The sequence below is a fragment of the Theobroma cacao genome, chromosome 2 (assembly GCF_000208745.1).
Source record: "Theobroma cacao cultivar B97-61/B2 chromosome 2, Criollo_cocoa_genome_V2, whole genome shotgun sequence".
Lineage (NCBI taxonomy): Eukaryota > Viridiplantae > Streptophyta > Magnoliopsida > Malvales > Malvaceae > Theobroma > Theobroma cacao.
This window is the reverse complement of record NC_030851.1, coordinates 37,973,248-38,000,936: the sequence shown is the minus strand read 5'-3', so window position 1 is coordinate 38,000,936 and position 27,689 is coordinate 37,973,248. Positions and strand designations below refer to the sequence as shown.

At 35.3% G+C, this 27,689-nt stretch overlaps 1 protein-coding gene across 5 annotated transcripts; it reads right to left on the bottom strand.

Moving 5' to 3' along the window:
* Positions 1-27,689, bottom strand: LOC18610021 (THO complex subunit 2). Of its 5 annotated transcripts, none has more exons than XM_018115563.1 (34): positions 27,322-27,688; positions 27,094-27,219; positions 25,472-25,513; positions 23,852-23,911; positions 23,613-23,675; positions 23,241-23,321; positions 22,608-22,679; positions 22,483-22,530; positions 22,330-22,398; positions 22,100-22,233; positions 21,570-21,645; positions 21,039-21,232; positions 20,249-20,329; positions 19,791-19,998; positions 19,441-19,683; positions 19,269-19,349; positions 19,059-19,178; positions 18,907-18,966; positions 16,560-16,687; positions 13,130-13,226; positions 12,915-13,043; positions 10,775-10,878; positions 7,925-8,105; positions 7,606-7,787; positions 6,861-7,467; positions 6,601-6,705; positions 5,662-5,817; positions 5,492-5,572; positions 4,698-4,782; positions 4,333-4,451; positions 3,335-3,563; positions 2,417-3,258; positions 1,238-1,545; positions 1-434 (listed from the first exon to the last, which is right to left on the bottom strand). In XM_018115563.1, exons 1-34 carry the CDS (start codon positions 27,454-27,456, stop codon positions 365-367), a joined length of 5,316 nt encoding a protein of 1,771 aa, XP_017971052.1. In that variant the 5' UTR covers positions 27,457-27,688; the 3' UTR covers positions 1-364. The 5 variants fall into 5 exon arrangements, with proteins under 5 accessions (XP_017971052.1, XP_007045495.2, XP_007045493.2 ...); XM_007045433.2 differs by having other exon boundaries at positions 3,362-3,563; positions 27,322-27,686; XM_007045431.2 differs by having other exon boundaries at positions 4,333-4,782; positions 27,322-27,689.

Below are 27,689 nucleotides of genomic sequence, written 5' to 3'. Positions count from 1 at the left end.
TTGAGCAGGAAACAGAAATAGAGCAGATTCTGTTGAAATAAGAAGCTTTACATTTTCTAATGAAAGATAGTTAAATGTAAAATACAACAAAATTGTTTGGCATTACTACAGTTACAGACCGCTAAAGAATTTACAATATTTTGTGTAGAAATGTATGAATTGGCAGACCCTTTTGGATTCATGAACCTTCCTGCTCGAGAACCATAAAAATTCTTAGCCAAAGCTGAAAATTTGAAGATAACCAGAGACATGGAATGACAGGGAACCTCAGCCAAGCATGCACACTTGCCTGCATATAATCTTAGCAGCTAACACCAACCATCAATATATTAAGAAATCTTCGAAGCATTACTTTCCTCCATAACTACTTCCGATGCCTCCGCTTTGGCTCAGGTCTTTGTCTTTTCTCATCATCCCATTCCCGGTCGTACATCCTAAACTCTGGTTAAGGAATTAGCTTTTTCTATTTGCAATAGAACAGGTGATGTGAAGGCCAAAATGTGCTAAAACAAGATTATGAAACAGATGGATCTTATTCATGATAGGGTTCTAACTAATTTTCTTGTATAACAGTTTTCCATTAAAAAGGAAATTTATCCTGCATGCTGCAAGCAGCATGATCTCAATGCTATAATGACAAACTAATACCTCGAAAGGATGTGACAAATGTTTTGCAGTGTGAACCATCGAAGGCAGAAGAGAGGACTAAACAGGTGAAAGGACTAGAAAGGATGTGACAAAAGTGAGACGAGTACACCAGAGCAGAGAAAATAACTCTTTACCTTATTCGGGAGTGAAAAGCAAAATAGAGTTTGCATACTATAACCTCTATACCTGAGTTGGAATCATTCTCAAAATAAGTTTTTAAGGGTAAATATGGGATCACAAGATGAAATCATTATAATGAACTGCTCTGTTTGCAAATCCTTACAATATGACATGGAATTCAAAAGGTTTTCATGGGTTAGGTTCCTCTAAGCCCTCTACCTTGCACTTAACACCCCTCCCACCAGAAGAAACACCCAAAAAGAAGATTCTAAACAGAATAGGATAAAACATTCACTCCCTTTCACTCTACTCCCAATTCATTGACACTGTAAAATATACTAGCTCGTTAGCATTTATCCTTTGCATGCACATGCAGCACATGAGAAATTTGATAAGTTTCACAGGACATGATATGCAATAATGTTTAGATGATTATACCTACAATTTAGCTTTCACATTTTAAGGATACGGGTCTGTGTCACGACGAGCCATCTTGCTAGCCGCTTCTTTACCATGAATCCTCATGCCTGGTTCCTCCAAGTAACCCCCACGCTGCATCATGGAACCCTTTCGGTCTCTATCTCTTCCATCATATGATTGTGACATACCAATAGCAAGAGGTGGAGGTGGAGGGGCAATTGGAGAATATTCCCCAGGTTCTGATGGCAAATGCTCTCTCTTGAGTTTCCGCCTTTTGGCAACATTAGCATCCACATCCTCTTTCAAAAGGCTTGCTTTCTCTCTGTCCCTCTCCCTGTCTCTGTCCCTCTCTTCCACCTACATAAAGCCACTTACTACTATAAGCAAAAACTTTTGTCCACAATAAAACATACCTATATGATATCGAAGCCCTGATTTCCACAAACTCTAAAAACTAAAAGAGCCATTTTGCTTCTTTCTTACCTCAAAAGTTCAAGCCAAAATTTATTCAGCTATGATACATACTTAAATAAGTTATAAGCAAAAGCAACAAAACAGCAAAAACATGCCCTGCCATCTCACAGAATTAGTGTTACGACAGAACATTCAATAATGTATCATCATTTGAGGAAGATCCACTCCTACATCACCATCATAATGCCAGGAAAAAAACACTTTTCAGGAGAAATGAAGACCAGCTTGTGACTTTAAGGTTCTTAACCTAACTGTAGTAGTGACTTTAAGACAAGTCAAAATTTCAGCCTATTAGTATACTTACCTTCATGATCTAGATGTCCCAAAGGATCTAAGCATTATACTGAATGTCAAGTCACAAGTGCATAGACTATCTAAATATAAACAGCCACAGATCCAGATTGACAAGCAAATCTCACAAATTAGTAGCAGTGCATTACAGGCAATCCTCCACGACCTAACATAAACAACTTAGCTTCATGACCTAGATTGTCCAAAAGGATAGCATCACAGTGGTATGAAGTGCATTGATCATCAAATCATAAACAACCACACAATCCAGATTACCATGCAAAATCTCATTAATTAGTTACAGGCAATCCTCCAGGCCCACTAGCAAAGTGACATAGCTCATAAGACATTTAACTCCAAAATGTCCCTAATTATGGAGTGATAATAATAATAATAATAATAGAAATAATAATAGAAATAATAATAATAATAATAATAATAATAAGATAGAGCAGTCCACTACCTTCATTGACAACCCCTCTCTTTCTTCTCGCTTTCTCTCACGAAAGTCATCCTCTCTTCTGCGCTTTCCATCATCCTGGGAAACCAAGGAATTTTCCTCTGATCGTCTCCGCTCTTTATCTTCATGTCTTGGAGAGAGTCTCTGAGAATGTCTGGTACTTCCAAACCTTCTGTCAGGATCATCATCCCTTCTACCAGTAGCATTAACAGATTGTGGGACCATATGAGGAGGTAAGGGTGGTGGTGGCGGCAAGCTTTGCCCATGAAACCGATCATCAACATGAGACTTTTCTGTGGATGTATCAGCATATCGTACTTTACTTCTTTCATCTTTGCTGCGCTCATCCTTAGCTTTGTCACCAAGTCTTTCCAAATTCCTATCGGTGCTTCTCTCAACAGAACGCTCTCTTCCATATCTCTCAATTGATCTATCTCTTGATTTCTCAGTCAAAATATCATCTGCACGAGACTTTTCAGGACGCTCCAATCTTTCTCTGTAATCCCTATCATGTCTCTCGCTTCCCTTATCTTTTGACCTATCCAAAGGCTTATCCACGGCCCTGTGGCTTGTTAGTTCATCAGTTCCTGGCTTGTCAAAATCTGCCAATTGAGGGTCTGTGGACCTCTCCCTGTCAGATAATCGAACTTCACCATCCAGATCTTTCAATTCAACATCCCCTTTGCGGCGTTTAGTTAATCTATCAGTCTCTTCCACTGGAGTGGTTCTCTTTTGCAGCTTATCACTGGACTTTGAAACAGTAGCAGAACTATCATGCCTAGGAGAATGAACAATTCGAGAAGATGGCCTTGATGCATCCGGGAGTTCAGAGCCATCATCTTTCCCTGCAAAAAACCTCATGTCAGAAGGCTTAGTAACTACTATATCTTCCTTTGATTCAACCAAGGATATCCAATGAACCTTTAGGTGGAGCAGAAACTGCGTTACCATTGGAAGTGACAGCTGAAGGAACATTTGTAGTCCCACCTTGTCTGCCCTCTGTATGAGAGGGAACATCTCTGTCAATGACACAGGTCACAGAAGTTCTTCCAACAGCTTTCCCAGACTTGCCATCATCTTTTCCAGGATCTTGCTTCTGTGTCTTTGTAAGTGATCCAGCAGGTGCTGAGCGTTTGGCTGAGGCTTTGGACTGTTGAAGAAGAAAAATGTGAATTGCGAAAAACCAAATAAAATTACAAAAAATATATGCCAAAAATATCCATGAGAGAACATATAAAATGATTTTACATAGACCATAGTCATGAAGATGCACAAATATATCCTACATCACCACGACTGATATTTCAGCCAACAACAAAAGAAGCCCTAACAAGTATAGATCAATAGAGGGTAATTTACTGGTCTTCTAAAATGTCAGACCTATATGCTTGGAAATGTAATAAAGGTATACCGAATAATACATCACAATTACCACATCAAGCACATTAATCTAATTTTATCATAAATCCATCACATAATGCATAATTTCCTCTGGAGCATTATTACTGCCAAGCATTTGGGAAAAACCTTATTTTAAACTAGCACTGAGTGAACTGTAAATTCCATGAAAAAATCAGTCTGTACTAATGGCGCAGGTCACTAGTGCTAGCATTTCCATCATTCTATCTTCTCTGTCCTTATAACATAAAGAGCAGTGGCTTTAAATTTCAGAGTAATTTATACAGTACCAACATCAAAGTCTAAAGAAACTTCATAAGATAAAGGAAAGGCAGACAAATGGAAAAACTGAAAAAATCAGCAATTTTAGAAAATTAAAAGGAAAATTCTAAGTGACATGGTAATCGCATTTAAAGGCTCATCAAAATGAACAGTTGAGCAATCAACTCCTTCAAGTATGCCTACAAAAATTATCGGGGCTGGGGGGGGGGTGACATATGCCTATAAAAGTCAAATAATACCTCCAATTCTGCAGAGTTCTTTGCAGGAACTTTGGCCAAGTGCTCATCCAATTTATTTGAAGATTCATCTAGCTGTTTCTGATTTTCAAGTGATTTTCCTGTTCCAGCTTGTGAAGTAGCTAAGACAACAGATAACACAGCATCAGAACCATTGGCTGATGTACCACCTTTTGTTTTCAGATCAGATTTACCAAGAGAGACATTTTCTGCTCTTTCCAACCGCCCATCAGATTTTGTTCTTGGAATCTGGTCCTTGACCAAATTCACATCTGACTGTTGGGTTCCTAAGGCAACTGCCCTGCCCCCAGCAGCCTCACTCTGAGAAACATTAATTGATGAACCATTTTGTACAGAAACTGTATTACCAGCCAAAGATTTTGAAGCAAGTGATGTAGCAGGCTTCAGCTCAAGATATCCCATTCCAAATTCCTCATCCGTAACCCATGAAGACTGAAGAGTAGAAAAAATCTCAAAATTTGTTCATGCATGGATAAGCAGGAAGAATAGACGTCCTATTTTATAGTGAATAAGAATAAGTATGAAACAGAGAAGCACTAATACCGCCCTTCACTATTTTATCCCTATCAGACTCCAACATGCCCCACATGTATCTTGTAGAACCCAGCAAGCCAAAATGTAAAATGTTAGTTTTTGTTCTTTCTGACAAGGGACCAATGTCTCCAATATGTTCTTGGCATTGAATAGAGTACCGACATAAAAAAGAGACACATTAGTTTCCCTTAGTTTATTTTCCTCCAAATTTCTCAATTACCCAATAAAGGCTGATAAAAAGATATGGACATTTGGCAAACTTTTGTAGATAGCAAAATGCATGATTTACTTTCATGCAACAATTATGTTTAAACAGGTGCTCCACTTTAGCTATTAACTCATTTTTAATCAAATATAATTTTGCTTTATACTAATTTTCTTTGCTTTTTAGCAACTTTTAAGAAATAAAAAAAATAACAATTGACAAAAATCAACTAGCAGATACAACAATCACAACCAACCTCATACTTTTTTTGCCTAACTATTTATGCTTTATATATACATAAATACATGCCATGTGACCTGAGTCTTTTTCATATCATCCTGCCAGTAACATCTCATACTTATATCAGTACTTCCTAGGCAAAAAACTGATAAAGCAATTTACCTTTCTAGCAGCCAAAGCTGCAGCAACACCAGTTGCCAACACCTTGAGATCCTCTCTTTCATCACTTTTGATTTTGGCCACCTGTATCCAAGAGTTTAATATGGAAGAAGCATATTAATATATCTAACAATAAATCCAATTAGAAACTGATTGTTCTCCACATTTCTTACCCGTTTTTCAAGGTTAATTCCACTCTTTCTGGTAACAGGAAAAACACTAGAAATTTTCGTCAACATTATTAAAGCATTACGAATCTCCATGTACTCAGTTGACTCCAAGCACTGGATCAACAGCCTTGTTATTCTTTGACTCCATTTCCAATGTACCTTTCAAAAAAAAAAATTTTAACCTAATCACAGAAATGAATTAACCTCAAAACTCATGATAAGCACAGATGACACAAAACAGGAGCCTCATATACTACATTGTGAAAGACAGGCAATTACGAGTGGTTCATGTGCAAATGTCAGATGTTTGATAGATTACTCCACGACCAATAAACATTTTGGAGTATTCCTCTAATACCAAACAAGACAGGAGATAATAATAATAATATAATATTCAGAGGTTGTTTAATCAAGAAGCCTCACATGAATCATTAATATTCTCCAGTAAAATACCAAACAAATCCAAATCACATTAAATCCTCAGAAAATAATAATATAATAATGCTCAAGATACAAGAGAGTTTATATCTATTCATTACAAATTATAGTGCATATAGAATCCCCTAATGTACAACATAGTCACCAAAAACACTCTGGCCCAACCTGGTGAAGCCACCAATCAAACAGGTCATCAGTTCAACAAGGTGATGTGTCAAAGTCAAACCACATAAATAAACAAATGCCCATGAAGAAAGTTTAAATCAATTTCAAGCTTAACATATATTTACCGTAACAAGATAATTACATATTCACCACACAGGTTGCATACCGCGACATGAGACACCTATATAATAACCATCTTCTCAACATAAAACTCTCTGACACACGAAGATCAATTAAAACTACGATTTCGCACATCTGTTGTCTTCTACAAGATTTGTAGGCCTCATCCTTACTATCTACAACAAGCATCTTAAGGAATCTAAATACATAATAACTAACCTTAATGAACTGTCCATATGTAACACGCTGACTGTTTGGATATCTATAATACACAGCAAAGCCAGGCATATTCCCACATTCACGCTCATAAATGGATTCATCTGCCTGCAAAGGAAGCAGTGGTCAATATATAACTATTCAAATAAAACTAAATGTTTCAGTTTCATCAAATTCCTCACAAACTTCAAAATACATATCAAACAGTAAAATAAATCAAATTTTGGGTAATGCAAGAAAGAACTTAACAGGGAATATTGTACCTTCCAGTAGTATGCAATCTTTAGCGTTTCATATAGAAACCTCCCAAGTCTTCCTGCTTCATACTCAGTGCAGCAGCATATCATGGGTTGTAAGGTTTTGCATATCAAAACGTCAATGTGATTTACTGTGTTGAAAAAAGGCGTGCCAAGAGAATGAAGAGTGTGCACAAACATGGCACAATAGACAGCATCTGGCATACTGAAGGTACAGCGAGGAAATATACAACGCTGGAGGAACTCCATGTTAATCTTCAGTGTATCAGGGCAGGAGCTCAACCACTTGTCCTTTTCATAAGTAAGCCGTCTACGAACAGATGCAACATTTTCTTCATGCTTATGAAGTTCACTAGTTAGACGATCTAAAGCTTCTTGAATTCTTTCCTTGTCTTTTTTCCTTTTGTTAATTGCTGAACTAGAATTATCAGGAAGCTCTTCCAGAGCCTTAAGAGCAGCATGCTGCTTTGCGATTTCAGACTCATAACGGTTTCTGGGAACATAAAGATCATACAGAGTAAGCCCCCAAAAAGTAGCATAGAGGTCGGGAGAGAGACTATTCCAGGCTTTAGAAGGCAACATGGTTTTAACAGTATCAAGAAGTTCAGACCACCTGCATAATAATGATTATTGAAAGCAATCAGATAGAAGAAAAGCAATTTAGGAACAGTCTGTAGAACTGTTTAAATTTTGAATATTTAATAAGGTACACTATGCGCAATGTACAGAGGAAGAAAAATAATATTATTACACTATAGGCTTCCGAGGTGGACCCAAATCTAGTATCACTCGGCTCAAATCATCTTTACTTTCAGACTCTGAGTATGCCATAGTAATATTTCCAGTTTCATTGTCATCTAAAGGCCAGAAAACATCAGAACTCCCCTGACGCTTGAAGAGCCTCATCACAGGCCGATATATCAAAAATGCAACCTGTGTCAAGAAGAAGAACAACCTCACATAATATTTCCTTGCTCTTTACAACTAACCATGTCACAGGTTCCCAGACCTCTAAAGTGGTGCAGCGAGAGTAAAAAAGAACACATGGATTGACAGAGATCTAAACATACCTCAGGATCAAGGTGGTACAGGTGGACAAGGTCATCAAGCGAGGGAATCAGTTGAGCATAAGCAGCAGCTGGTGTTACTGCACTACAGAGAAATTCTACATACTGAAGAAGAGTCCCATGGCATCTGTCAAACTGCTCACTAACCATCTTAATGTAAGGAGCATCTGCATTTATGACAACCCTGCAGATGATAACAGATATCAGGTTAATTAACTGAGAGTCACCCACTTCATACCTCTGATATTGCATTCTATTCAGGCAGGATAGGAATCTAACTTCCTAATTAGTGATTATCAAACCTATTTAAAAAAGCTTTATAAACATCATAGAAATGGACAACTAATAAGAACAAAAAGGAATAATTTTTTTTTTGAAAGGCATTAAAGTTGATTTCATTGCCTCATAAAGTGTACAAAAATTACCACATTTTGGTAAAATTACAGCCCATTCATGTAGGACATATCCCCAGCATTAAAGTGTTGCATATTGACATCAAAATGTGACAAAGATGCAACACTATCAGCTTTAACATTATCCTTTACTCATTACATCATTGAGAACAACAATGTACCATAGATGCACATTAAGGAAAACAAAATTTGTATAAAAGAACATGCTAGCATTAAAGCTTTCTAGTGAGATATGATACCTTGGGATGGGCTTTTTTTGTCCTATAAATTCTCGTTAATAAAGAACCAATCTACCTCTCTCCCTTACTCTTATTCCTAGTCTCTAGATCTCACAAGGCATCCTTGATCTCTATAGATAGTTGATTTTGGCTACGAACTTATTACTTCTCTAAGAGTCATTTTACAGCATAACGCTACACAAAGAATGATGCGAACAATTAGAATGAGTGAAGCACTATTTCATGCAAAACAATTAGAACAAGTGAAGCACTATTTCATGCAAAACAACTAGAATAAATGAAACACTACTTCATGCATAACAACTAAAACAAGTGAAACACTACTTCATGTGGAACAACTAGGACAAGTGGAACACTACTTCATGCGGAACAATTAGGATAAGTGGAACAACCACTTCACACGAATAGCAATGAAAACAACCCGGAATAAGTGACAAGGTGCATGGGTTACTTTCATCTTGGGATGTTTAGAAGAGTTTGACTTGATGGCTCAAATATGGAAGTAATTAAGAGGTCTTCCTCTTAACCATTTCCTTCAGTACAAATGTTTCTCCCTCTTACCTTGTCCTCTTGTACCTTTTCACGTGCACTTTCTTCTCTTGACCTACTCACATATACTTTGTTCTCTTAACTTGTTCTCGTATAGCTTTTCATGTATACCTCTTCCTTTTGCCTTCTACTCAAGAATAAATATAATTATATTATTAATAGTCATAAAACCCATTACTTCAAGGGCATGCTTGGTTGGAGGGAATGAAATAGCCATTCCTCCCCTATTCTCATTCCTAAGATAAAGTTGCATTTGGTTCAATGGAATGGCTATTCTTCGGAATAGCCATTCCAAGATAAGCCTGAATAGCCATTACCAAAGCCCCATTTGGTAATGGCTATTATTTAGTATTATTTAAATTTAATGAAGAATATATTGTCTTTTAATATTAAATATTATTTAATTATAATAAAAGGTTTAATTATCTTATAATACAAAATATTATTAAATTATAGTAAAAATATGTTTGTATTTTGGTGAAAATATTATTTAATTATAGTAAAAGTTATTTTGATTTTATTACTTAGAATTTTTTTTAACAAAATAAATTCTTTAATTTTAATAAAGAGTTTTTTCTCATCATAGTATTTTTGGTTTTTAATTAAAAAATCTTTAAATTTTAATAAAATGTATTTTTATCATTTAACCATTATTCCTTAACTATTCTTAAAATTATTCCAGCCAACCAAACAATGGAATAAGTAAAATAGCAATTTCTATCCTATTTCATTCCCATGAACTAATCTACATAATAGTTATTATTCCTTTATTCTATTCTCTTGGAATGTTTATTTTATTCTCTTGGAATAGCTATTCTACCCTCATTCTATTCCTTTCAGTGAACCAAGCATGCTACAGTAGTCATATAATGGATTTTTGACCGTTACTCAACATTAAAGCTTAGTAACGATTACCCAACAATAAAGCTCTTCTTAATAACATTATTCATTATGTGCATTATAGCATATTCTTGAGTAACTGTCACCTCTGGCACTATATATAGAGTCTTCGCAATTCTTTCAGGGGACTTTTTCCGAAGCTATAACATTCTCACTTAGAGCTTCTCTTTCTAACTTCTCTATCTAATTCTCTACCTATTCTCTTTTTATTCTCTTCTGCCTACCACAACACTCAGTACTTAAAAGAACTGTTCCAATCTTCCTCTCCACCACCTCTAGTACATATTTGTTTGCAACACTTCCTCTCCCTATCACAATAACCCCCTTTACAACCTCTTTTTTGTTCTTTTCCTTGTTTCTCTTTTCTGTTCTCATCGTTTTTCTCTTTCTTTTCTAGCCACCCACCTCCCTATTTCTCTGTTGCCAATGCTGGTAACAGCAAGGGAAGTCTCTTTCCTTGCTATTACCAACAATGGGAACAAAGAAAGAAGAGATAGGTGGCCAGAAAAGAAACAGCGGATATAATTGAAATAATATGTGCATAGTTCTATATACAAATTGCATTACCAAGAAAGTTGTAAAAATTATATACATGTATGGATACACAAGAAGCACTACTTCAGCAACAACCATGCCCAAGAGTATCAAAAAAGGACAAGTAGGTGATCACACAACCTTATAATCAGCCATATTTGTGCAATAAGCATTCAAACTTCTTGAAAATAAAAGGTCCTTCCAGTTGTACAACTTACAAAGAACGATGTTGGGCTAAAAGTAACAAAAGTGGAATTGCCAACTTTGGTTCATCCTTTGGAAGCAATGAATCTCTCAGCCTATTGGTGGATTTAATCAATGCCTGCATAAATGGCATTTAATCATTAGAAAACAGAGTGAGAAGCCAGAGTACTTTTCATAGACATAAAAAACAATGCAGCAGTAAAACATTTTCAAATGTTAACAGCATAAAAGATAGATGTTCTGAATTTAGGCCCTTAAACCTATCAAATAAAATGGAAACTCAACTAAAAAGTTATCACATTAATCCATAAGCTGAAGAATCAAATATCAAACAAAAATTCAAAAGAAAATAATTTTAAATCTAAGGATTCTTGATTGGGATCTTAACATGCATAAAAAAAATGCAGATATTACATATAAACTGCAGTCTTCGCACATCAAAAGTTATTATTAAAACTGCTTTTTTTTAATACGATTTTCAACTCAATTGTCAGCTCTTGTCAGCCTTTTGTAGACCAGTCTAAGTCTTGAATACATAGCAATCAGTTTTTCCGAGACAAATATGTGTGTGTGTCTGTGTACACACACATGCATAAAAATCTATGTGATTCTGTGTGATCAGTATGACACTTAACGTGATCCTAGAAATTGCTTCTCTCATTTGATGTTCATTCGATGTGAGATGTATACCCAAGATGATAGGTATCATGAATAAGAATCCTATCCCTTTATTGCCTTTTTTCTCTCTCTTTGTACTTTAAGTAACTATTGATGTTGAGCTTTAAGTCCTGAAATCAGATCTTCTTGTCCTACAACATATCTGATTTTTACCCAAAAGAACAAATCCTGAGCTTCACAACATCAAATAAACAGTAATAAGAGACAATATGCACCAAATCAATGTTCAACTATACAATTTTACCAGTTGGAAAAGCTAAGGAAAAACTTCATATTGCAACCATAGCCAAGGGCAAAAACAGAACTCCTATCTGGTTGAACATAATAGAAACTGAAGCACATGGTAGAAACTAGAAACAGAACTCCAAAATCTCGACGCTACTGATATCTCACTAAGGTCGACTAAGAATAACCTTAACAATATGGTCTTACAAGGCAAATATAATCCCATGCAAAGCTCTTGGTGGACTCATCTAGCTACTTCACCACATACCATTCCAGGACCACTCATTACAAAGTATTTGGTTAAGATTTTGATCACTAATTACAATAATTAGCCTGATCAAAGAGATGAGGAATATGTAAAACCAGACTAGGATACAAGCATAAATGAGAAACTCTAGATGTGGAAAAGATAAAATTATGAATAAGAAGCATGATTTAAAAGCTGTCATACATGGATTTTAGGCCAGATATATAGGGGATTATATATATAGTTCATGTTTAAGGAACAAAGAAAGTAAACTATGCAAACAAAAAAGCCATCAATTTGACCATGCTTTGACTATAAAGTCTATGACCATGTTCACAGGTCAGATTCAAGCGAACGAGGTCCTCACTAAGAACTGAAAGAAAGGTTACTTATTGAACATTTAAAACTCTAACCAAATTATGCTCATTAAAAGTAGGTGGCTGGATTCAGCCGACAATTAAAAATTTTAAATAGACAACACAAGGATATTGCCGAGTCTAAGAAAACTATGACAAGCACTAAAACTTAAGCATGATGATCGGCACATTTACAAGAATATATTATATATATATAAACCATAAAGCTCAGTAAAATCTTGGGTTCAGATCAAAAGCTAAAAAGTATAAAAGTAAAAAGTTTCTAACATATAATCTATAACATACTTAAAAGGAAGCCCCAAAGGGGCTTCCACCTCTAGCCACGTGGAGGGCATAGGAAAAAAGAGAAAAAGGAAAGAGAAAGAGAGGTAGAAAGAGAAAGAAAAAAACAGATAGAAAGAGGCCCGTGTGCGACGCACAGGCCATAGTCTAGTACACTTAATCAAAAGCATTAGCTCAAAATCTGATTTGAAGACCAAGAAGGTGATAATAATACCAGCAGTGATGTCTGATTCTCTCTAAATAATCTACAATTCAGGTGCTTCACTGATAGAGAAAAAGATAAAATATAGACTACCCTATTTTTTGCATAACAAACTAGCGTAATATCAATGTTTTCATGATAACCTTATTATTTCGAGTTACGCCAAATGAAGTGGCCTGAAATCGAAGAGTCTCACTTCCAGCCATGGCATCCAACTGCTCCTCAGTCAGATTCTCTGTGAATTGTACATTTGCCATTTGATGAATAAGCTCCTGACTCAATCATAAAACATCCAGTCAGTAATTTTAATCTTCAGGCCTAATCATGAAAATCCTTTAAGCTTTAGATCTTCATTTACCTGCAGGAGAACAAGTTCAATTCCTTGGCCCTTTTTTAACTGATTAACCAGATACTGGAAAAGACCCCTCAGTTCCATTGATGGGTATTTCTTACACCTACAAACAGAACTGATCTTAGTAAAATCGCAACAAAGTAATCCTGAAATATACTTCTTAAAATGGAAAAGCATATACGTCATAGTCAACGTTCAATGAAAAAATAAAACAGTGAAAAGGATTAGCATGAAAAAACATGTAGACAAAGAAGTATTCCATGACTTTTTTCCAACATCTCATGAACTATATAGAGAAAACCCCACCATTCAACGAACAAACACCTTTATGTATGAATCACTAATGGTACAGATAAGTTCAAAATGTAGAAGAAGAATAAACACATAAAAGTTGAATGTTGCAGTTCTACTATCCTTTGGGAGCCTAAATACCTATAAAACTAGGAAACCACTTTCTTTTTTTCTTTTTCAAGACAATCGGATGAAAGCAAGCTTTTTATAGTTGAGAAAAAGTTTGCAAGATATATGTGATTCACGAGAAACAAATTAAGATTGATTTATTATGAGTATAAAAATGAAGGAAATCTAGGCGCCCAACAATCTCTCCATCACGTTATCTTCTCTCTCAAATTGGGAATTTTAGTTATAGTTCATTCTCATCATCTTCAGGGTTCCAAGCTCAGGAAGATGGCCCTTTGAGCATACTGACAGGCAAAGGGACAAATTAGAAATCAACCTCGACTGTTTCAATTATAAAAAAAATTATAAGAGCAAAGAAAGGTATCACTTGAGTTCAAAGAAATCTACAAACAATTCTCCATGTGCTATTCCATTTCCAAAATATATGAGCTTGTTTGTGTATGTATGTGTGTGTGTGTGTGTGTGTAAAACTATTAGTAATAAATTAAACAAAAGGTCTTCTAGAAAATAGCTTATAAATTTAACAGAAGCCAATGGTGCTTGATCAACCTAAAATCTGTACTTTTTCAGGAATCTGTTCTGTAAAAGATAAATTCTAATGTTAATATGCTACAATTTACAACTTAACCCTGAATATCCTCATACATTTGCTTCAGCCACATTCAGAATTGACACAAGTAGAAAACCTAAAATTTCAAAACATAAAAAAAAAAAAAAAAAAAAAGGAGGAACAACTGCATTAACAACCCTGAAAGACTTGAAAAATACATGTAAAGTTGTGTTCAAATTTGAGTACTAACTCATCAACTTAAATTTTAACAGACAGACAGAGTAGGTGAGACACCAACTTAGCTAGCAGCTTTAAATGTTAGTCTAGCGAATAATGAGAATCGAACTCCCAGAAGACCTATTCTTCAAACTTTGAGAATGATAGAAGCCATATAATGTGCTGATAGTCAGTCACCAGCTCATCATAATTTTCTTTCTATTCAAGTCTCAGATTCTAGCAGAAATTTAATCCTACCACCTCCTTAATAACAATTAAAACAAAGAAAAACATAATAACTAAATAACTCTTGGATCATATGTTCATGAATAAAACCATAGCACCCAGCCAGACCACCTTAAGAGCAGAATTTGATAACAATTAGGCAATTTAAAAAAATGGCTCATCATTAAATTATAAACTACCATCAATACATCTATTAAAGTACAATAAGAGTCCACCACCCTTGAAAGGGAGAGAGGAGGGGGGGGGGGGGGGGAGGTGGCAGAAATAAGTACAAGACAGAAGTTGACAGGACCAAAATACTTACGCACAAAGCAAACCTCAACAAACAGGTCAAGAGAGCAAAGTATAGCAAGGGAAAGTTTCAGAGCCCCATTAAGAACTAGCCTAATTATTGTAACTAACCAGCCCTGACAACATTGAGAGCTCAGATGGACGGACCTCAAAAATTAAATTGCGCCCCGCAAAATTCTGATTGTTGCCTCCACAGAACTTGAATTTTACTTCAAAAAGTTGCAAAAGTCCTCCATCTTACATGTTAGGTGAAGAACTTCATTAAATTTCCTTATATGAATGGCAGGAGAATACCAGCTTTGCATGGACAACTATGAAGACCCAAAAAATCATGAACTACCAATGAACCATCACCAAGAAAACAGTTAATGCAGCTAGAACCAAAAGTTCTGCCTGCTCCAATGGTCAACTACATTTTTGCCTAGCACATCAGCATCTCTCCTGAAAGAGAAACCGTCTTTTGCAGCCTCATTAGTTGTGCAACATCCAATAAGCATCAAATTCGACCCAGTATACATTCCCTGGAAGGCTCCAGCAGATATTGGTGGGACACATGCAATCAATATCTAAAAAGAACACCGCAATGGAGAGAGGTACTAGAACCAATAACCCAAAGAAACAACCAATTTCTATGTTTAGCCCCAACCTAAATCTAGGCTCTTCATAACACCGGAATGTTAATACATATTCCCATTTCTAATCATCTAGATGCCAGCAGAACAGACAGCAAATTGCACTTTGTCAACAGTAGATTTTAGACCAGCATCTCTGTCAAAACTTGAAGGCTTATATACATAAACAAATTAACTCATCTTTATCCATACTCCTTCAATTTAATCAGTAGAAACAAGCTCCAAATTGCTAATCAACGTGTTTTTTTGTGTTCTAACCACCACCATTAGCTTAACAGCTTTGTGCACATCACCAAACTTCACATGGAATAGCATATGAACCACTATACTAGTATGTTTTCAACTTTTGTTCAGAGCCATAATCATTTCTTTAATTGAATTCATTATCCTGTATCACATTTGAATTCTGCCTTTCTCATTTCTTGCATTTCAATTGAATGGCTGGAATTGAAGATCCTTATCAAAAACCTCAAAGTTTGACTAAATCATCTTTTCCACAATTAACAGACTTCCATCAAACCTCAGTTACAGAATCCTATGTGGCCCTGTAAGTAGTGCCTACCTAACCAGCAAGCCACCATGAAGAAATTTATCAGACATCACAAACGAGGGAGTCAGAAAATCAGTAATGTCCACCAACCCCCCGCTCCAGTGATCTTGCTTTGCCCCAGCTTAATCTGCAACCCGGAAACTGAAGTAAAGCATCTCAAGATATATCTACATTCTATACAGATTTGTAACCACGTACTTCAGTTATTCTAACAAATTCAGCAACAAAAATACCATAAAAATACATACAAACACATGCAGACATGGGGAGAGTGGGCACAGTATGCACCATGAAGGAAAAGACAAAAATAAATAACTAGATATCCACTTGAAATAAAAAAGACAATACAACTAATAAACCACAAGAATACTACAGCAGCACAAATGGCACAAACCACATGAAAACAGACTCATGTTCCAAATAATTTGGATAACATACCTCTAAAGCAAAAACAAGATATTAATAATATCTTCATGAAAAGACAACTGCATAAGAAACTATAGATTTTTGCAAAGAGATAACTGTACATACAGGTGACCCCAAAATGATGCCAAAGATTGAAGCCAGTCTGACAAATTAAGGCCATCATCCTTCAGTTTATCACGCCCTCCTTGTGCCAGTCGCTCAATCACAACATATTCCAAAATGTCATACTCAAGCTGTATAGTAAACAAAGAATAATAATCAAAATCAAGATACAAATGAATAGTGCACAATAAAGAATATCCCAATTGAAGTTCAGATTCAGTCTAATTTGGATTTGTGTAATCATTATGGATAAATCTAGAATTTGAAATTTAAAATTTTAAACAAAATTAATTTTCATTTCGATTGCTAAGTTCTTGATATCAATTTAATTTCACATTGTAATTTTATTATAAAAAATTTTGCTACAACTGACATGATAATACAATTAAAGCAGGTTATGCTAACCTCTTAATCTTTAAATTTTTGTTTTTGTACATTAATTCAATCAAAAGAAATTGGAGGTTAATGAATTAAATCAGAATAAAGGAGGGAAAAAGTGTCTAGGGACAGTTTCCTCCCTTCTATTCCTCTTTTTCTTGTTATTTTCTTATTATTTCCTCTCCTCTCCTCAACATTTTAAGTCGATTCTCTCTCTATCCTTTTCTCCTATTTAACCTCTTTTCAGATACTCTCTTCTTCCAATGCTAGTTTGCTGCACCAAAACAGCCCCATAATATCTTCATTCTGCTCTCTGTGTTGCTAGCTTATCCCTCCCTGTCAACTCAAGAAGACAAACGCACTCAATGGCCTATTTTCCCTCTCCAGAACAGCCAAATCTCCTCAAAGAGAGAGAAAGGTTTACATAAATTGCTAGAGACGTAGAGTCAAATTATCAACTATTGACATTAAAAGAGTGCAAGGTAGAAAGGAGAGAGATGAGATGGAAGAGTTCAAATAACCTATTGGCAAAAAGAGATCAAGACACAGGATTTTGCATCAAGACAGATACGTTAAACTCCAATGTAATAGGAATTTGAAATCTTAAAATTTGAACTTTAAAATCCTAGGCAGATATTGTTCAAAATTCAAATTTAAAGCTTGGTGCTTTAGAGGCCAATCAAACAAAGAATGTGGCTTTTAAATCCAAATCAAAACACTTGGCCGCAAATTACATTGCCAAACAAAAAGCTAAGAAATTCTATTTGAGGAACTTTTCAACACGGAATATAATAAGCAAATTGATAGTCAATTTGAAACATTAGTTGGAATGTCACCTAAGATGATAATTCAATAATAGTCAATACACAACATATGATGCCTAAATGATGAGAAAAACTGAAGTGAATTTAAGACTTTACTTAAATGTCAATTCAGATTATCCTTAGCCCATTAGACAGGGAGTCAACTTTATGCACAAAATACAGAACCATAGCAGTCCCTTTATAATGTTAAAAGAACTTGTAATCATTTAAAGCTTCAAAGCTCAAAATATTCAAATTCACTCCCGCCAGAGAATTTTTCTCATTAACATAAAGATTTCAACTAAAGTTGTCTGTTGCCTTATAAAATAAAAATTTTACAAAAATAAAATGATCCTGAGCAAACGCTAGTATTTTGGAGTTCCTAAAACCAAACACAACTGCTAATATAAGTGCTTAAACAGTCTGAATGATGTAATGAGTGCAAAGACTTTTGGACAATTTTACCCAATGTAAAGCTTATCACATAGTCGATGTGACTAAAAAAAACATGTCAGAATGAATGCTAGCAACAGGGTTAAGTACAAGCCTATTTCCCTGTTTATCAGATGTATATGAACTCCAGAAAATCAATTCTGCTATTGAAGATCTGGTTATGAAGAATGGTGTAATAACTGGCTTGCTACTTTGAAAAGCTCTAAATAAAAAATCAAGTGGATGTTTTCCACTAGCAGCCATTCCTCCTAGAAAGGAACTTAACCTCAGTAGATAATCATGGTCAATATTCTTTTCATCAGGTCACTCAACTCATTCATTGAACTCAACTATCCATTCCAACATCAACCAGACTGATCAATTTACAAGAGAACACTGTAAAACTTAATTAAATGAAAAAGGCAGAGAAATTAAAATGATAAGCAATTATGATTCCAGGACGTAAAAGTAATAACATTGAGATAAGCACATTCTAGGTAACAACTCAAAATTCACCATCACTTAAATTACCTACTGAGCAATAAACATAAAAAGAAAAAGAGAAAAGAAAATACTATGAATTCTGACTTTTGACAAGTTGAAACAAGTAAGCATGACGAGGAAGAGGGGACAAGATGGAAATCAATAATTTTAATGACTGCCAACAAGAAAGCACAAAGGAAAAAGGGAAACAGAATGGAAGAAAATCATATGAAAATGGCAAAATAGATGCAGACCTGTGTCAAATACTTGAATGCATCAACCACAGGAGTAATCATATCCCTGTATGCCTCAATCTGAAAAATGTCCGAAGTGTATTGAACCAATGTAAACAACACTCAATGACGCATAAAAATCAAATGCATAATCGCTATTAAGAATAAAATACCTGGTGAACAATTGTTCGCAGCACAGTCATTGGATTAGCATGAGCAAGTTTTGCAACCATCCGGCCTAACTGCTTCAAATTTTCCTTAGCCAGCCGTTTCAAAATCCTCCTAGTGTCAAGCTGCAAAAAAGCACAGGTGCAAATGGAGCTCTTCAGGCACCCAACTTTGACAAGCAATGAGAACACTATCAATAAGAAATACCGCTGTACCTTGGCTGTTTGTCTTGCAGCTAATATAGTAGGATTCCGCTCATCATCCTTTTCCCACTCCCCATATAACCGGTATCGCACCTAAGCAGATGAGATTCATCTAGCAAGATTGTCTATCATGTCTAATAAATTCTCAAAGGGAAGTATCAAATAACACTGATGAAAGGCCAACCTCATAGGGAAGGAGATTCATTACTTCCCAGATCTCTTGCCCAACTGCTGGATTTGCAGGTACCAATTGCAAAGAAGGAAGTAGACATGCTCCTAATGTTTCCTCTACCCTTGACCTAGCTTCCTTCAAGTGAAGACGAGGATTTTGATATCCACCAGCAGCCGTTTCAGCATTTGAGACTCCACCAGCACTAGCTACAAGCTCAAGGGCAGATAAGTAATAACCTCTCAAAACTCTGCATACCTGCCAATAAAGAAAGCCAACATAACAAATCAGTAATGCACTTCTAGGAGAAGAAAACAAAATTAAAGAGAGTTAATTATAAGTACATAATAACACTAAAAGTATACCTTCTGCAACAGCAAAGTATCACTGTAGAGATGAGGTCCAACAGTTGCCAACATCTGAAAGAGTTCCTTAGGAAGATCAATAAAGGAGCTACTGGCTGATGTACTTGTATCCATGTTATCAACACCAGGTCCTGAGGATGATCCAAAGTTTTGGAGATGTGTTTGGCGAACAATATCATATGCTAAAGAGATTGACTTTTCAATGAGCCTGAATGTATATACAGAGTATAGTAAAGAACAAAAGTACAAATCAATATGAAACAAAGAATTAAGCTTCAGAAATGCCTAAATCATTAGGCCGAGTCCAGAAAGTCAGAAACACAAATGAAAAATGTCTTTGACTTAAACCACATAAACACAATTATGTGTCAGATGGACCAGTCAATTAAATTCAAAAGTCTCAATTCATGTAACCCAATCCCCTCCAGGATAAAGAAAAAGGGATCTATAGTGTTTACCTAAACAATCCTTTACAGATTTGAACATGTGCCACTGGATTAAGTGGTGAAAGGCGATCAAACAGGATATGGGCGTGGTACCTGAGAAGCATGACATCTTAAGTTAAAATTTGATCAATAATAGAAGTCGCAAAATTCATAAAAAGAGGACAAGCTGATACAGCATCAATTATCTCCCCTTTGAGGCATAATTAAATACTTAAAAACTAAATGAATATTGCTCTACAGTAGGTTTGGCAGGTACAATAACAGTACCGTCCACACATTAAACATGATTCCTGCTCAAGTTAACTTTTTTGTGCTTTTAGAAATTGAAGCTGTAATAGGATGACCAGGTGATGTGGGCAACCTAACTTTATGATTGAGAAGAATAAACAGAATGACCTACATGCACAAGTCAGCCTTAAAATAGGATGACCTATGCTCACATCTAGTAATAGAATAAGGACAATCTTGATTTACCAGGACAATTTCAAATCAAGTTTCTACCAAGGGCAGGAATACTTAGAACAAACTTGGAAACAAAGGATACAAGGAAAACAAGTTGAAATGTCAAGTGTGTAAACTCAAACATAAATTAACTTTAAGAAATAAAATGACCTAGGAAAAACGGATACTAGGATGCTCAACTTAAATGTTGCAACACCAAGGAAATAATGAAGAAACAAGATTGGCAACAAAATTTCAATTAAAAGATATAGGGATAGAGAGAAAAACTGAAAGAAACGAATAGAGATTCCAAAGCATAACACAGCCACCACAAAGAGTGGCCAACTACAACAAAGCTTACCAATCATCTACAGAAAGAAAGCCAGTAAGTAAGCCTAAAGTCTGATTATTTTCAAGCTCTGGAGTTCTTTCAGCGACAGCCTCAGTTTCCATATCTAGAGCAGCGAAAAGGTCTATCGTTACATCTCCTTGTTTCTCATCCTCCATGAGATCCTTACCAGTAGCAGCAAGATTTATTTTTCCAATTTTGTTAGCCTGCAGAAATAGGTGCAATCATATTGTGAATTGCAGGAGAAAACATGTCAACAAACATCTGGTTGGAAACTTGTACAGATTTAACCACATATTATCGGTGTTCATCAATCTCTCTGAAGGGGGGCAGGGAAAGGAGAGTTATCAATGCCTTAATCAAGTACAATGAAAATTATTTAAATGGCTCAGACACAAAAATGCCTTAAGAAAGAAATGGAGCACAACAATCTTTTATTGAGGCAAAAATTTGGCATAAAACTAAAAACAAAAAACAGAAAATACGACATTAATCATGATTTAAGTACAAAGGGGAAAAAATAAGACAATGCAATAAGTATACCTCATCAAGTCGTTTTGTGGAGAAACTGTTAAACTGCTCAAATGTTTCATCATCCTTGGGAAGTAAATGAGTGTAGCTGCACATATGCATAAATCAGATCAGCTAGAAATTACAGATATAGACAGCTGATTAAAATTTCAATATAAGCCATCAATGGGAAAAACAAAAATTGTTTACATGCAACTTTATAGCTGAATAAAAATCCATGAAACAAATCATATCACATGAGATCAGTTCCCTTGTTGACCCAATATGTATTTGCATGCGAGCATTTTAAATATCAATTTGCCACTTCAAGGCATGAATTATCAAATGTCAAATGGTAACCATATCAAATTATACATCAAAAGTGATTGGATCCCATTGCAAGAACATGTTCCATTACTATATGCAGCTTTGATTCTGATACAAACATTGAATACAATTACAAGCAACAGCATAAAAAGTAAGAATATGCAATACTGGATTTGTTCAAACAAAATAGAACTAGAATCACCATATTAGAGGAGAAAGGATCTCAACTAACTCACATGCTATCAAGATCAATGAACTCTTCCTTCACTAGCAAAGCCGTAAGCTTATAGAGCCCAAATGGGGTAGGAGTATTTACTTCCATGCGCTGATAGTATTGAAACTTAAAACCAAGAATTTGTGAAGCATGAGACTGCAAGAAATCATAAAGAAGTAAGCAACTCAGATTTCTCAGATTCAGAATAACATAGAATTATCATTCTCAACCAGAATATATTGATATCCATACCTTTGGGAAGATGGGAATCAATTGCAAAAAAGCATCCTTATCTGGCTGAAGTTCGTAACACTCCAACACCTAATAAATCCCAATCTATCACATTCTTCACCAATTCATCAAAAAGTGGAATAAGATATTCGATGACGATTAAAAAATACTTACAATGTCAAAAACACGGTTCGGGTCCAGATCAAAATGCCCAATTAATGACTGCAGAAGTTATAATAATTACATTATATAGACCACAACTAACATTAAAGAAAAACTAGACAGAAACAAGGACAAACCTTTATAACGCCTATTCTTGCTGTTGATGCATTTTGAGTTGAATCTTCAGAACCTCGAAAAAGGAGAGTAATCTACAGATGCACAACACAGTGATTCCCAGGACAAAAAATTCAAAAGTAATGACATGGTCTGGTACTCTAATTCAAACTAGATATCCAACTGTCCTAATCCTAGCCTAATAAAATTCTTCTGACAACTACTGATGTGATCCTAAATCTCCTATCTATTTAACAACAATACCAGTTTCTCTACTAGTATTAGTAATGACTAATCTGATTTCTGGAATCACCTTAATGGTCTCCCATTCAAATCAAGGGTTCTGTTTGAATGCCCAACAATAAGCCGCCATGGTCTGTATAATACATTGAACCCAACCACAACATAATTTCGCAAATCCATCAAGGTGCTAGAAAAAATAATGAAAATTGCTAAAGGAGCAACAGGACCATCAATAAACAGGTCAAAGAATAAAACATGCCACACCACAAATTTCTAATAGGCAGCAACACATCCATAAATAAGTTTCATCTCACATCTTCAAGAAAATATAACCTAAAGGTGAATACATGAGCAAATGAGCAATGATAGTGCTCATATGTTTTCCAAGAAATTTTATCAAATAGCAGTCATACCAGCTTAGCATAGCCCTCACTCTCTTCTCTAAGGAGGTTAAATTTTGTTTGCTGATAAAGCAGACGCGTATTTACTCTGACCTGAAATCAACACAAAATACATCAAATGACAAAAGTCAGTAGTTTACCCCAACCTCAAGACTTTGTCACATATACTGGTGCAAGCATCTGATTTCATCAGTTTAGCATGCCAACATACATGACACCTACAGTTTCTCATTGGAGCAGAATTGATCATCCTCATAACTAAACAAAGTCTGTATTTCCAAATATGATTCATTGTGTCAACAGATGGAAATTTCAGGCATCAAACTAAAAACTAGCCATGCATTAACAGATATTGAGTATGTCAATAACATTAAATTTGCTTACCTCTTTAACCTTCAAATCTGGAGCCTTTATCTTGATCATCTCAGCCTCCCACAGGAACTCTTCCTAGAATGTCAGAGTTATAATAAGGTATTTTTCCATTACCACAAAGTAGCAGATAAATAAAGATCTACCTTGTTCAAAAAGGAAAAAGAAACCACCAGCCAAGAGGTCTAAAAACAAGAAATAAAAAATGCGTGACCAAATGACCACCAGCACAAGAAGGTAACAAAATGTTTTACCTCACTGCGCTCATGGAAAAGCCTTAATGGAACTAACGAAGACTCTACCAGCCACTTTGCCTAAAAGAAAGACCATAAACTCAGCAAATAAGCAATAAGAAATTCCCCTTATCTTCAAAATATAAAGAAAAAATCATAAAGATCGTATGAACATGGGAAACATGTGAAGCATGCAGATCATGAATGGAACAATATTTGACTGTGCAGCAACAAAGTACTGTTAGTATTGATTAAAATACCATAAAAATTAAAAACAAACCAAAGAGATTCATTCAATACATCTCATAAATCCTAATAGTCTCAGAGGATTTCTTCCTAGATTAGCACCAACATGTCCCCGTTATAAATAGAAAACCAATAGAAGAACAGCATGCCATTTGCTCTAGCTACAACAATGACCCAGATAATATCCATATCACAACTACATTGTACAAGATCCTCTTCAGATTAAGCAGATAAATCATTAAAGGATTAAGGGTAGAAAAAAGATACGCCATTTGCGAAAAATTATAAAGATAAAAAAAGCTTTTAACAAAGATTCAGGGTAGACCACGTGTTTAATTCATAACTCCATTTGGAACAAGAAAAAATTATAATCAGCACCTTTCCATTTCTCAGAAGGTTTGATGATGTCAAAGCCTACATAACTTAATACTCAATTAATGGTAAAGCTAAACATAAGCAAATTTTGGTTTAAATTGTATTGACAACTTTCAATTTCCACCTCCCAAGTCCCAAGTTATTTGAAGGTTCACATAGTTCTCTTTAGCATTCAAACATGTAATTCTTGCACAAAAACATGGCAACAACTCACCCACTTTGTTCCTTCCACATCAATCAATCAACTATAGAGTCATATTATCTTCTAGGTCAATTCTGCAAATTTTACCAACTAAAGCTCCACATGGAGTTTCACTCTCCAATATCGAAATCAAGGTTCAACTAAGCTTCATTATCTCTATCCTACTTCCATGGAAATATCATCAAAGTCAGATTACAGTGGAAGTCAAAACCCTTATTGACTAATTCTGCACTAATTAAGCAAAAGAACAAAGATGAACTTCATATGGAAAATAAAATTGTTGTCATCAGAAGCTTCATGCTTCTTTGCATCCTTATCATGAGGAATACTTAATAACTACATTAGAATGCAGAGCTAGAGTTAATAGATAAATCATGTGAAACAAGTTCTGATCCGTTCCACAATGTGGAGAAATTCATTTTTAAACCTTTAAGTGTCTGAACCTGAATAAGTTTCATACATCACTACAATAACTGTAGAAGAAATAACTTATTACATGCTTATATCAATTAAGGACTTTAAGAACTTATGGCATTAAGCATTCAGTCCAGATTAAAGAATTATTTGTCTGAATTTTCAATGTCATCAAAAAGGCCTTTACCATAAAAGATTTCCAGTCAAAGCTCCTTTCTAACTATATTCAAGAAACATAAATTTTAATAAGATCAATACACATAATAGTAATGACATGAAAAAGGAAAGAGATATAGAAACAGAAGAATTAATGCAAAAAAAAAAAAGCAAATTGCACACAAGTACATATACGCACCTAATCAATTAACATGAACAATAAAAGACTTCACAGATTATATACTGACCAATTTTATCAAACGAGTGCGGTATTCTCCAGCCATTGTAAGCTGCAAATTAGGCAAAAACTCATAAGCTACAATTTAACATGTCAAATATAGGATTCCAGCTACAAAAATTGGGTGTTCATTAAAAAGTCCATAAAATGCAGGTAATAAAAGAACCACTAAAAACATAATTGCAGCTGGAAAATGTGGAGATGTGAGCCACACAACCATAATAAGCACATTCTATGGACAATAAGAAAGCTGTACAAAAACTGCGTAAAAGGCCAGCACAACAGAGCCGCTTAAGACATAGGAGAGCAAAGAAGAATAAACAACCACGCTAGAAGAACTTACAAAATCTGGAGCTCTCTCTCCCACTCCCTATCCCTCCCTATCGACACATAAGAATAAACAATCACAATAGGACAACCCAGAACACCACCTCGCACTCCCTATGCCACCCCAACCCACCCCATTCAAAGAAGAATTTGGCTTTAAAATTCCAAAAAACAGGTATAATTACAAGTAAAAGTCTTTTTTTTCCACAAAAAAAAAAAGGAGTATAAGTCTTTTCCTAGAAAAACTAAACTCTTCAAAAACGATTCCCATATCATAACAGATATTTCAACCCAAGAATAAGTGAAAAGGTGGTTCTAATTATAATAAGAAATGTCAAACCAATAAAAAGCATCTATTTTCCAACCAATAGAAGACAGCACTAAGATTTCTGTCTCATCCACCCCGCACTCTCACAAATTTCATACTGAGCACAGGAACAATGAAAAGAATAAAATGTTCCATGCAAAGGTATAGTATCACCTCTATTTAACACCTTCCTAAAAGAATTAATAATCAAATGGTGAAAACTAGCTGACTTAAAGTGCAAGTTGTCAATTCCATTTCCAATATTTCTAACATCACTGTATTCCTAAAATAGGAGTCAGCACGACAGGCACCACTTCCTTAAAGAAATGAACTAACAAATAAATAGGTTATGTTAAGTGTTAATGATATTTTAGCAGCAATGAAAAAAGAAGAAGATTACATGGGATCCTCATGAATCTTTTTCTCTTGTACTTTCACTTATATTCTAAGAATTCTCAATCAAGACTAAAGTTGGCCCATTAGGACGAGATGGAAAGCATGACTCACATAAAAATGTTAACAGTAGCAAAACCATATGACACAATAAGTAAAAAGCATTGCCATGCCCAAAAAAATCTTATCACAGAAATTACCCAAGAGCATAAACACAACAAACAACAAAACCAACCGTTTCCACTGTGGGGTCTGCTACATGTACCATATTAACACCAAGGCGCTCTATTCAGTATCATTTCCTGAGTAAACACAGCATTCACTCATGTTTTATTTGGATTCCCCTGGACTAAACCAAATCATGACTCAAACTTTTAAATGACAGTATAAACCATTCTAAATATGCTTAGAAACCATATTCCAAGGGCTTCAACAATGTACCAAGCTGAATAAAGAAACTACTTAGTTCCATTTCTAAACTAGAACCTAAGCAAGCCTCCAGCTTAAATTTTTTTCCTATTTCCACCGACTTAATAAATAAGCTTCAATATATGCTCGGGGAACAAATTAATTATACCAACATTATTAAAAAATAAAAAACTCACGTCTTGAGCCATTTGCGTGACGATATCAGCAAAGCATGAACCCAACTCATCCTCCGATACTCTCTCCGTAAACTCCACCGCATCCAACACCGCTTTGCACTTCTGAAACGGCAATTCCCCACGCACCTGATAATCAAACGGCAACAGAAAAAATTCAACTAAAAGAATAAACAAAAACATGCGAAATTACAAAAATGCAAAAAAAAGAAAGAAATTAAACAAAAATACCATGGTCCAGCAGAGCTCGTAGAGAAAGCGAAGCATGGGAACGGAGGAAGAGAAGGAGAAGTTTGAGTTTCCACTTTTTCCCTCGCGAAGTATTTCCTCTGTTATGTACATACACTCTATAGGAGGGAGAGACATCTTTTTCTTTTTTTTGGAAAAAAAAAATCAAAGAGAAAAAGGGAATCTGCAAACCTTAGAGATTAAGAACAAGGGTTGGGGTCTGAGAGTTAGAGAGGAAAAGGAGGGGCAAAGGAGTGGCTGGGTTGTTATTAAAGGTACTTTCATGGGGTATACGAGAAATGAGAATGATGAGAAAAGAGGGTTAGGGTTTCAGAGCATCTGTTATGGTGGGTAAAGGGGTTTGGGGAAGG

What these genes read in the sequence shown, in the direction of transcription:
- LOC18610021 (XM_007045431.2), bottom strand. Translation starts at nt 27,456, where the DNA reads ATGTCTCTCCCTCCTATAGAGTGTATGTACATAACAGAGGAAATACTT. An exon ending in CGAACCGTGTTTTTGACATT is followed by an intron (nt 22,399 to 22,482) that starts GTAAGTATTTTT and finishes GGGATTTATTAG; the next exon opens with GTGTTGGAGTGTTACGAACT. An exon ending in AGATTGCATACTACTGGAAG is followed by an intron (nt 6,706 to 6,860) that starts GTACAATATTCC and finishes CTTCCTTTGCAG; the next exon opens with GCAGATGAATCCATTTATGA.